Source organism: Echiichthys vipera (assembly GCF_963691815.1).
Source record: "Echiichthys vipera genome assembly, chromosome: 21".
In the NCBI taxonomy this organism is placed as follows: Eukaryota; Metazoa; Chordata; class Actinopteri; order Perciformes; family Trachinidae; genus Echiichthys; species Echiichthys vipera.
Genome location: NC_139846.1, coordinates 16,067,412 through 16,079,584, shown reverse-complemented (window position 1 = coordinate 16,079,584; position 12,173 = coordinate 16,067,412). Strand labels below are relative to the sequence as shown.

Here is a 12,173-nt window from a genome sequence, read left to right as displayed (position 1 = left end):
GGGATGTTAAAATCTAGGTCTCAAACTATAACAGACCAGAGCCTTGGTTGTTCAGTCTGATTGTGCAGAGATTGATCTATTGGGAATATACTGAAGCAATCCAGGGTTTGACTTACTTACATATCTGTTGCTTTTTCACTGTCTTTTCTTGATCAATTATTCGTCTATGTCGGGTTACATGGCCAGATCGCTTGTTATAGTGGATATGTTGCAGTACACTCCTGAGATTGCATTGAAACTAACAATGTGAATGACTCTGTGGTTCAAATCTGACTGAATTGACTTTGTTCTTTACCCACAACCTGCTTCCCTCAACCTCCAGCAAGGCCCATGAATGTGCTCTAATGAGCAAGTCTGTTTTTGAACATGCACTAAGTGAAACCATGTGGAAAATACAAGACTTCAGATCTTTCAGCTGAGAGTACTTGACTCAATTTAAGGGGATATTTTCTTAGAGATAATTAACTTAACATTTAATTAACAGCTTTGTGATTTAGAACTACTTCAATCACGTCCAACATTTGCCCATTTTCTCTAATTAATGCAAAAAAAATTAACTAATGTTCGAATCTGTTTTTTTCTTCCCTCCTACCTCTTTACTTTTTCCCTCTCTCTCTCTCTCTCTCTCTCTCTCTCTCCTATTTATCTCTTCTTTGGTCTTCATATTCCCTCTTCACAGAGAAGTGTGATGAAGCTCTAGCCTCTCCTCTGCCTCACACAGCCTTCACCAGCTCATCTGTCTTCTCCAATGGATATGCACCTGGATACGCAAAGCTCAACAGGAGAGGAGGTAGATGCACACATGCATAAACATACGCAAAAAAGCTTCTCATGTGCATGCACACACGTGATTGCTGTGCATTAAGGGATGCACAAACACACATGCTGTAGACAGAGGAAAGAGTACATATATAATTCAGGTGCATGTAGATACATCCTTATGAATGATTTTACAGATGACACACTGAGAGGTAAATGTCCAAGTCTTCATAGTGTGACACGCCTCATGATGATGCACAGCTGCTCTCACCCTCCTCCTCTCCCACTTTTTATTCTCATATTTCCTTTGACTTCTTCTCTATATTTCTTCCTTCCCTCTCTCAGCTCCAGTCATTATCTCAGTGACTCAGACTGGAGCTCATTTCCACATCAGTCTACAGCAGAGAGAGATACAGCCAGACAATTACACCCCTCTATGTTTATACAATTAATAATTCATACCTTTCCATCTAATATAGTCACACTACAGCTGAGGCAACAGGCAGCTCTGGGCTGGAAAATAAACGCTAGGTAATCTGGTGTGTTTTATCATACCAGTAGAATTATTGCTAAGAGAGGACAAGGATGCCCCTCCTCTAACAATGACACCCACCATCAAGAGAACACGAAGGAGGAGAAGAAGGAAATGAATAAAGACTAACCTGTCAATGACAGTGGTAAATATACAGCTTGTACATTTCCTACCCACACACTTTTGTTTCTTTTTCTCAGTAACCTCAAGGATGGAGGTCCCCAAGGAACATTTAATGGTTAAAGCATAGAAATCCAGTTCCCTAGGGATTGCTCTTGTACATAAAAGCCAGAGTAACACTTGCAGTAGATACAGCATTAAATGCACTTACACAAGGTCTAAACAAGTCACTTGCAGTACTAGAGCATCTTTTTTTTCCTTATTCGAATGAAATCAAGCTGACATTGAACAATTCCTCTGTTATGTCATGACACTGTTTGGACTAGTGTCATGACATACGCGCTTCTGAGTAAGACAGATCGATCTGCAGATGTGCAGATGTTGGCAGTCATTCAAGACAATATTTTAAATCAATTTTGAAAAAAAAGGAAAAACACTTTTGACCTTTTCCCCCATGCAAGATTAATTACTCATAAGTGACATGTTTTCAGTAGGTAGTTAACCTCAAGGCAAAATCTAAAAATGTAATGTTTATATTCATTATATCCATTCCTCCACATTATAGGCATTGTACTGTTTCATAATTGTTCAGCAGTGAGTAATCTTAAGGGCAGAAAATAGAAATACAGCTCTCTTCCTCTTTCACTACCTGTCACTTTAGGCTTGTAATTAGGAGTCCAACATGTTCTAGTGAGACTTCTCGCACATCTTCAAATTGCACTCATGACAGTAAGGACCACCACTGTGATAAACTATATCAGATGAACACAAGTGTTCCAAAATGTATATATAGTGAGACAAGTGTCAGTAGTAAGGTTAATGAGGGAAATAGGATGCAAAGTTTCATCTCATCCTCCAGGTCTTGGTGTCCTCTAGATAATTACACTATGTTTGGATGATGAGGTCAACACCTCCTTAGTGGAGAAGCTCTGCAGGAAGGGTTGTTGAGGTTACTTGCTGAGAAAAACTTCTTAAAGAAGATTAGAAACGTGCCATAAATCAACTTCTCATTTCTTAAAACTAAATGATATCTGCTGTGAAGGAAGCCACTGCTCAAAATTGAAATCAGCATGTTATTTCTTGTTAACCTCTTCCACTCCTCACAGATGTTGGCTGACTTTGTATCTTTCAGATGCTCTAGTGAACACAGCATTAAGGCTAGAGTGAATATCTTGGAATCATACGAAATAATAATAGCTAAATAATGTTCCTAATTTAGGCTAAATTCTGATGAGGGAAAATGGGATATATGGATAACCATAAGTCCTCCTTAACTGACATGTCCACTTTATGGTAATCCCATGCAGTTTAGGGCAAAAACCATGAAGTACAAATCAAGTTGTTTTCACCTAATCTAAAGTGGTGTATTTACCACTTTAGAATAAGCTGAGACTCTTGTGGATTCAATGAGCCTAATTGTATTCATGTGTGATGAAGTTAGTCCCTATAGTCGCCATTTCATTGTTGCCTGACCAGTTTTTTAAACTTGACCCCACAGTATAAAATGCCCTGTTAGGATCTCTAGGATAATCGCGCCCTCATGAAACTTTACAACCACACACTAGAGACCTGGGTATTCAAAAGACACACATTATGGCTTTCCAAGATATTCTGACAATAAGGGGGTTTCTGAGCAGTTTCCAGGGCAAAAGTGCTCACCATCCTGTTGCGAAAAATGCAAATCTTTAAAGAAATCTTCAAATGTCAAACGTTTTTTATACCGAATCAAAGCATGTATATGTCTGTTTCTCACATATGTGTTTCTCACAGTCTTGGTGTCTTAATGTGGTATTTAAGAGGGAATATTGACCATTTCATCAATTATGGAGTGGTGAAAAACATTTAGCACTAAATCTATGTTACAAATGTTATGATCCCAAAAAATGCTGCAAAAACATATGATCATCATTTACTTAATCATAATTTTCTAAGTCCTTATACGCTCAACTTGTAACATTTGAGTAGGAGCCTAAACAAAACACAAGTACAGATTCATTACTAGATAAACTTTACGTGCTGTGCTGAGCTGATTCTCAAATTAATCTTCAGGTTCCCAGATTTCAGATGTTGTACACCACTTCTACAAGGCATCTGCAAGGGAAGGAGTGGGAAGTGATTAATAAAAAACAGGAACATACACATCAAGGAGGGCGAATACACACACAATCACATATACATATACCGTACACATACAGTACCTTCTCATACAAATATATCAAGCAATGCAACATTTGCAGACAGACAGATCGCAACACACTAAATAATCAGGCTTGCATATGAGACATGTACACATTTACAGAAATGTTCCAAGGTATGGAAAACGACACATTTATTTCACAAAAACACAGGATTGCAAACTCATGACCACACAGTCATACTATAAAGAGGGGTCCCTCAAGCAGGCAATTTGGCAGCCAAAACTTGCCGTGAGTGTGTGCTGATAAGCCAATCTACTCCAATCTCCCAGTGCTATGAAACAGGGGAGGCACAAAATCAATGGGACACACCACTCACATTAAGCCTGTGTTGTGAATGCTGACAGCTATTAGACTTTTGGGCTATAGGTGTGTGTGTGTGTGTGTGTGTGTGTGTGTGTGTGTGTGTGTGTGTGTGTGTGTGTGTGTGTGTGTGTATGTGTGTGTTTGTGTGTGTGTGTGTGTGGTTGTGTGTGGTGTGTGTGTGTGTGTCTGTGTGTGTGTGTGTGTGTGTGTGTGTGTTCATTTCTGGGAGCATATTCCTGTCTGTGTGTGTGCATTTTCCAGCAGGCAGATGTCTAGTGTATGCCAGCCAGTCAACAGGCCCCTGGTCCCTCACCTTCTTGTTCACGTGTCTGCTGTCACACACACACACACACACCCACACACTGTTCTCTCCATCCACTTATGTGTGTATGATATGAGAAACAATAAGCCTGTGAATGTTCTCATTTGTCCAGGTCATCATTATCCTCAAAGCAATTTCAGTCAAAAGCAACTGGACTTAGTTATTTGTCTAGGAAGACGTTTCGCCTCTCATCCAAGAGGCTTCATCAGTTCTTGTACGCATCTGACCAGGCTGGGACTGGTCCAACTAACTGGTGTAAGGGCACACTCACACTGTCCTTCCGCACCGCGCCCCGTGCTTTAGGGTACTCGTCCCCCCTCCCTCTCCCCCCGCGCCCCAGCCCCGTTTGTACTCACACTGCCAGGGCCTCACGCAAATGCTTCTTGCTGTCCATACGTCATCATGCCGTAACACGTCACACGCATTGATCGCGTGTGTGTGGCTTTGTTTACAAATCTTTCCACAGACCTCTGAGTTTTTGTGCGTCTTGTCGACTGTTTTTGAATATTTTCATCCGACCAAATCTGCAGTAAACACTCCACCTCCGCATCACACCAACGTGAACCTTTCACCGCCATTGTTGTTGTTGTTAAATGTCCGCACATGGTCCGTCCTTCTATTTACATGTCCGAACAGGCGCACATACCGCTACCGGCGTAGGGCTCGTGCTCGTGCTCGTGCTCGTACACGTGCGCACGCTCGTGCTCGTACATGTGCAAACGGCTCTACAAAAGCCCACCTCTTTCGTGGACGGCCCGCTGTCCGCAGTTAACGGGTGCACTCACACTGCTTAAACGTACTAGGCTTTAGCTGAAAAAACGGTATTGGCCCGGTACAGAAGGACAGTGTGAGTGCGCCCTAAGATCCAGGTATTTAACCTTTCACAAGGCTGTTGATGTCACTGAAACCCTTTGTGCTCCAAGTACCAACGGCGGTCGTTAGACTGCTGTCGTTGGTGGGAAGCTGGTTTCGACTTTGTTAGTGCTCTATTGAGTCTTAACGACACTCGTTGGAGTCACAGGAGGCCTTTTGTGAACAGTTGTTCTTTGATGTTAGATTGTTGAATCCCCTTGGAAGGAAGCATTGTAAATTGGAGATAAATGGTGTCTCAGACCTCCTCCTCTGTTTAGCGATGGTTCACTTACACCTCAAGGAGAAAGTCCACTCCTTTGATGACAACAATGTCCACATCCTGGACAGAGAGGACAGATGGTTTGAAAGAGGAGTAAAAGAAGCCATCTATGTAAAAGTAGAAAAACCTTCGCTAAACAGAGGAGGAGGTCTGAGACACCACTTATCTCCAATTTACAATGCTGCCCTATCATCCCTTCCCAGGTGATTCAACAATCTGACCTCAAAGAACAACTGTTCACGAAAGGCCTCCTGTGACTCCAATGACTGTCGTTAAGACTTAATAGAGCACTAACGAAGTCGAAACCAACTTCCCACCAACGACGGCCATTCTAACGACAGCCGTTGGCACTTGGAGCACAAATGGTTTCAGTGACATCATCGGCCTTGTGAGAGGTTAAATACCTGGATCTCACACCAGTTAGTTGGACCAGTCCCAGCCTGGTCAGATGCGTACATGAACTGATGAAGCCTCTTGGATGAGAGGCGAAACGTCTTCCTAGACAAATAACCAAGTCCAATTGCTTTTGACTGAAATTGCTTTGAGGATATGAGAAACTGTATGTTTTTTAAAGAGAGTATGTTTATGTGCATGTCTGTATAAATGCCTTAACAAGGATAGGCTTGTGCACATTGCTTTTTGTATGTGTTTATTTGGGAGAGGGAGCTCTGTGTCTGGCCCCTGAAATTTAAACACATGAATTACCAATAGACTAATTTTCATAATGCTAAATGCCTTTGGTCTTTGTTTGGAAAACACAATTGCTCACAGGCTGTTACTCTGTTACTCTATGCTACATGTGTGAACTGACATCAAAGCATCTTGTTTAAGATCAATTTAATCGTCAGTTGGTGCATTAAATTACTTATAAGTTAATAAAGTATTAGGATAAAGCAAGCAGGCACAGTTTCTGCCTCTCTCAGATTTTATAGATCTCTCTCCGTCTGTTAATATCTAATTTTCACCATCCTTCTCAATTGCCGCTTTTTTTCCAACCCAGTCGCCAGAATAAAATTACACTTTTTAATTCTCCGTGGTCACAGTTTTTAACACAGTTTAAAGCAGTTAACGTATTGATTTAAAAATCTACATATATTAACGTTTCTTAGGTTTAGGCATCAAAACTGCATTCAAACCAGCTTGGGGTTTGGGTTAAAATCAGTCCACCCCGACTGAGTGGGTCCTTATGATACGCCAGTCCGTTAGCAGAAACCTCCGCTTCCAACGCTGCCCCGTCACTGAAAGCCTGTGACGGGGCCGTGGGAGCTTCCACTTCCCCGTGTCTGCCCTCAGTCGCACTCCCTCGCTGAGGCTTTTTCCATGAGGCACAAGAATCTGTCGAACAAAGGAAAAGACAACAAATCAATTTGGAACGCAAAAACCCATATGAAATCCAAAGACCGAATTTTAAGGAGATAACATAAGTAGGATAAAAACACTCTCGGACTCCCAAAAAGGCTTAAAGTATAAATACAAATTTATTTTTACCAATAACAAGATAAACTTAAATACTTCAGGGTGAAATATCCAAAACAACAAATAAAATCCTATTTCCCAAACAAAGGATGTTGACGACTATATGCCAGGAACACCTAACAAATCAAAATACAAATACTGTCACTGACTCCCTATAATAAAACAAAAACAGGACAAAACGTGCAGCAAAAGAAAAGTGGCAACTTACCCCTACTTACCACAGTTTTACACATTACATCAATGGAAAACACAAAACGAACACAGCTCTATGGCTTCACACATACTCTAACGATAATTGTAGTTTTGTTAGTCAGAGGACTGTTTCTGCTGCTGTCAATTCTGATATGCCAGCGAGGGTCTGGTGTTGGTGGATTTAAATCGTTGGTGCTGACTCCCCAGCCAATCAGCTGCTGTCACTGGCCCGCTCCACCAGTCAATAGGCACCTACCAAAAAAGAAAGAAAGAAAAGATCAACCACACAACAGAACAAACGGAAACAAACAGCAGAGCAGACAAAAGCAATACACTCAACTAACAACCATACGGCCAGGGCCTTAACACTCCTCCGCACATTGAATCTATCAATATTTATATAATGTCACCTGACTTCTCTAGCAGTTGCTCTGAGTGTCTAATGTTGGAGTTAGTTGAAAGCCTTATGTGTCTCACAAAGAAGGTGCCTTGTGCCTTGATATCAGATGCAGAGGGCTGTGAAAAAGCATCAGTATTTGACAACCTGGGAAGGAGGACCATCTGGCTTGGACCATATGAATACCCACACCTAAAAACAGTGTCATGTGCCAAAAATTGTTGGTAAAACTACTGTAATTTTTAGCAAAAGAGTGATGGGTATTCAATACATAGGTATTCAATAGTGACATAGCAACTACATGAGCTGTGATCTGCACCCCACACAAGGCTGTGCTCTGTGCTGTCAGCTCAAGAAAGTTGCTCTGTGGATGCAGGTTTAAATAGAAGAGACATGGAGAGGGTGAAGAGGAGAGAGAGGAGGAGGTGTAAAGATATAGAGAGAGGGGGTGAGGAAGGAATGGAAGACATGGAGAAGGTGAAAGAAGGGTTCTTGGAAGCGTGAATACAGACTAAAATGTTAAAGCGATAAGCGGTTAGCCATGGTGTCGTTGACAATTTGATCCAAAATTGTGTAAATACTGAAATTCGGCTTCAAATTTTATAGAGCAATCTCAGATTTTAAGTCTCGTGTAATCACCACAAAATTGTCGATCAAATTTCTATGTGGGTAAATCACCTCTGCCACCATGGGTGCAGTACCCAGTAATGGGTTATTTTGGCAAACTTGCTATAAAGTGATTTGCGCTTTGGACAGAGCCAAGCACACAGGAGAACAATGAATGCCCTTTGTTTGTATGAAGAAAATGTGAGAGGGATTGGTGTGTGTGTGTGCGTGTGTGTGTGTGTGTGTGTGTGTGTGTGTGTATGTGTGTGTGTGTGTGTGTGTGTGTGTGTGTGTGTGTGTGTGTGTGTGTGTGTGTGTGTGTGTGTGTGTGTGTGTGTGTGTGTGTGCGTGCGTGTGTGCGTGATCATGAATATCCCTGCTGGCCTACGTGCAAGCCCACATTGCTGCGCAGTGCAGAGATGACCGAGCATGAGATTGGGCCACTAATCACAAACACGTGGCCACTGATCTTTATATTCCATTTCCTTTCTCCTCCTCTCCCTCTCTCTATATATAAATATATATCCTCTCCCTTCTGTTTCTTTCTCTCTGTCTGGTGTCTCCCTGCCTCCCATCATATTCTCCCCTTTATTTCTCTCTATCTCATTTTCCCTCCATACACTTTCTATTTTCTACAGTAACATTCTCAATCCCACACTCCATTTTCTCAGCCTGTCCCCTTTCTTTCCTTGCAGACCTCATTATCTATTTTTTTCTCTTCACTCACAATTCATACTCTTCAAAGTTTGTCCTAAGTTTTAAAAAGTTGTGCTGTATCCCTTCTTATTCAAACAAAAGACATCACATTACTGCAGTATAACTGTGCCCTGTAGGCTGCACAGTTAACCAGATCCCCCACCCCACCCCTCAATTTCCATGCATTGCTTTTCACTCTCTGTCATCAGGCAAAGTTGTTTGATGTCTCTAGTTGTTGCAGTCATCCATCGATAATGGCGGTCCGCTCCTAATTAAATTATTCTGTCTTCATCCGCTCCCTTTGCTCCATGACAGAAAGATGAAGTACTAGCAGAGGGCTAACCAGCTGTTTTCTCTCTGCTCCCTTTTTCCGGAGGCCTAGCATCGTAATTAATTAAGATGTTATACTTTCTGTTAATGTGGTTGTTCTGAAAAGCAGCAACTTTGATAAACACACTCTCATATATTCTCTCAGGCGCTGGAGCACACAAACATACAGGCACCCGCAGAGCCATGAAAGTGTTTAAACCCCCATGTGCAGGAACAGTGTATGCACCCGCCCATGCACTCTCCTACACTGACAGTGAGACGGAGGAGAGATGTTTTCTTGTTTAATGCTCTGCTTTGCCTTCACTTTTGTTTGTGTGTCGTGCCTGTCACCGGCTGCTCGTCACCTGTCCAAAATCACACCCTGTCTCTGTTACTTACTCTCAGAACTCAGGTCTTTCCTTCTGCGTTTTAACATTTTTTTGTTACTCTCATCCATTTTCACTTGGTTGCTTTCTTTTGTGTTCCTGCTGTTGCTCTATCTGACTCAAATACTCTTTCTGCTTTCCTCCACTGTTTGTTCGTATCCTCACGTCTGACTAATTTTCTGCCATCTGTACTGTAAAAGCCATTTACCCAGTCAGGCACTGGAACCTACTAATTTCCATTTCCCTGCAGGGCTATAGAAGTTAAAATTATCTTTGTCATCATCATCATACGGACAAGCATAGGTGTATAGTCGACATTTGTGTAACCATTTTAACTTTCTCTGGATTTTACAGTACATACTATACTGTATGGATGTTTTCACATTTACTCCCCATTTGTGATGGTTATAACTAATCATCTATATCTAACAAAACAACAGGAAGGGGTTAACTTTACAGCCTACCAAGAGATGAATAGAGGATAGAAAAGAAGGTCTGAGAAAGTGAAACACTGTTTGATTTGAGTTCAAAGCAACCAGAGGGAGCTTTCATACCTTACCTTGTGGTCTGGTCTAATGACTCATAGCCAAGGGTTTCTTGAACAGTGTGAACTCAGACTTGTAAGATGTGATACAAGAAAGATATCCACACAGATTGCATTAGTTGACCATTTCAAAAGGCACACATGTTTGGCAATCGTTCCCAGAGGGCACCTACTGGTTTGATTTTCTCTCCATTATGTTCCCTTGCCTTTCCTTAGTCAGCACATTGCTGTTAGTACATTGATTAGTGTCTTTTACCGGATGTTCTTTGTTTTATGGTTTGGTAAAAATGGTCACTTTGTTTGCAGCCCATAGAAACTGCTTTCTTTAACAATTGATAAAACCTTTGTGTGTGTGTGTGTATGTGTGTGTGTGTGGGGGGGGTACATTATACATTTATAGGGACTCGTATGCTTGTGTATGAGAATATGTGTGGTCATAATCACTGCTGAAATCAGTTCAGTCAGGGGAATTAATTTATTGAAATGGTTACATGGCACCATAAAGTTCAGAAATATAAAAAGTATTTGGCGATTAGACCCCATCGATCTTCATCTATAGATTTTTATGATGTAGCCTTGACTCTAGTGATTAAGAATGAGAAACCTTGTTTTGCAAGCTTGGAGAAACTCCAGCCATGTTTTTATGCTTCCGTTGCCTATTTTTATCTCAGAAGGAACATCTCTGTGTGGATTCCATTTGGCCATTTGTGACCTGTGAAGAACACTGCACAGGGGCATTTTCACTAGGGTAGCTTTCGGGTAGCATATCAATCTGATTTCTAACATGCTGCTTGTTAGTGACAGAAACTGGTCCTGATTTAAATGCATTATGAGGATATATCATAGAGTAGCCATAGGGGATAGAGGCGTTTACTCCCCACAGCTTTTAAGTCATTGCAGAATGGGCTGATAAATTGCTACGGTATGTCATCAATGCCACTGAATTTCCCTAGTGTGGAAAAATCTGATTGGGTTTTCATGTTCATTAAAGGATATTCGACCTGTCGGACAGGGGCTCTTATGAATTAATGTTGTTTCCTATTCGTCCATTCATTGTTTAGACACAAAAAAACCATCAAATATATATATACAGTATATATATATATATATATATATATACTTTATCTATATATCTATATCTATATCTATCTATATATATATATATATATATATATATATATATATATATATATATATATATTTTTTTTTTATTTGTTTGCTAAATGTAGTTTATCAATAAAGGAAAACTACAAAATGAGTTTTTCCCAGACTATTTATCATTTTGAATTGCACAATGGACGGAATTAAGCCTCTTATTCTGGGCGGCGAGTGCCTGATACAGGACAGCAGTGCCTGGACATGAGTCCAGTGCTGCCCTAGGTCACGCAGTCGGTAATTAAGTCATTACTGATTTATGATACGGGAATCTTATTTAAAATATTTGTGGTTATAACATGAATGTGTTTTGTTTGTTTCTTTATTTGACCATGGCTGACTGCATATTTAGAACTGTAGTTTCACCTTCACGGCGCTGTGTCAGACTGACTGACTGACGGCACAGCCAAGATTAGTCGATTATTTATTATTTCCACTGAAACACTGCAGCCTTTGCTTGTTGGAATCACACGCGGTCATACAATACATATCGTCCTAGTAGACTTATATATTTTCTACTATATAATACTATATTAAACATGAAAACAACCTGGTGCCAACAGCACTTTCAAGACTTTTATCTGCTTCAGTGGAGAAAAATGTCTGTGGCAGTGCTCCTCTAGTTTTATCCTGTTTTGCTTTCAATGCCTTATTCTTCCTCTTTTATTTTATTTATTCTCTGTCCTTTGTCCTTAACTCTATCTCCCGATCTTTTTCTCTGTGTTACTTGCCTTTCTCCTGTTCTTCGTATCTTCCTCTGGTTTCTTTGACCTTCCCTGCTCTCCTGTTCTCTCCCCTATCTTCCTCCTGCTCCTCCTCTCCTCCCTGAACATCTGTGTGTGTGACAGGTGAGAGAATGGTGACAGTCCCCAGACGCCCGTTCCCTCCTCCATTTTTTCCCTCCTTTTCCCTTCGCTGATGCCCCTGCTCACTTGCACTCACTCTCCCTCCCTATATTCCCCTACCACTAGCCTCCACAATCGCCACTTTATTCTGTCAACCACTTCTCACTTCTCCCCTTTCTCCCTCCAGCATTCACCTTTTAC

General features: G+C 41.1%; 1 protein-coding gene across 1 annotated transcript in view; it reads left to right on the top strand.

Moving 5' to 3' along the window:
• Nucleotides 1-12,173, top strand: part of cntnap2a (contactin associated protein 2a) — a gene marked incomplete at its 5' end in the record, with an annotated part of 317,844 nt that overhangs the window by 123,772 nt on the left and 181,899 nt on the right. The window contains one exon of the mRNA XM_083936142.1: nucleotides 680-790. Within this exon, the coding sequence (XP_083792268.1) occupies nucleotides 680-790 (111 nt within the window). The remainder of the gene's footprint in view (nucleotides 1-679; nucleotides 791-12,173) is intronic.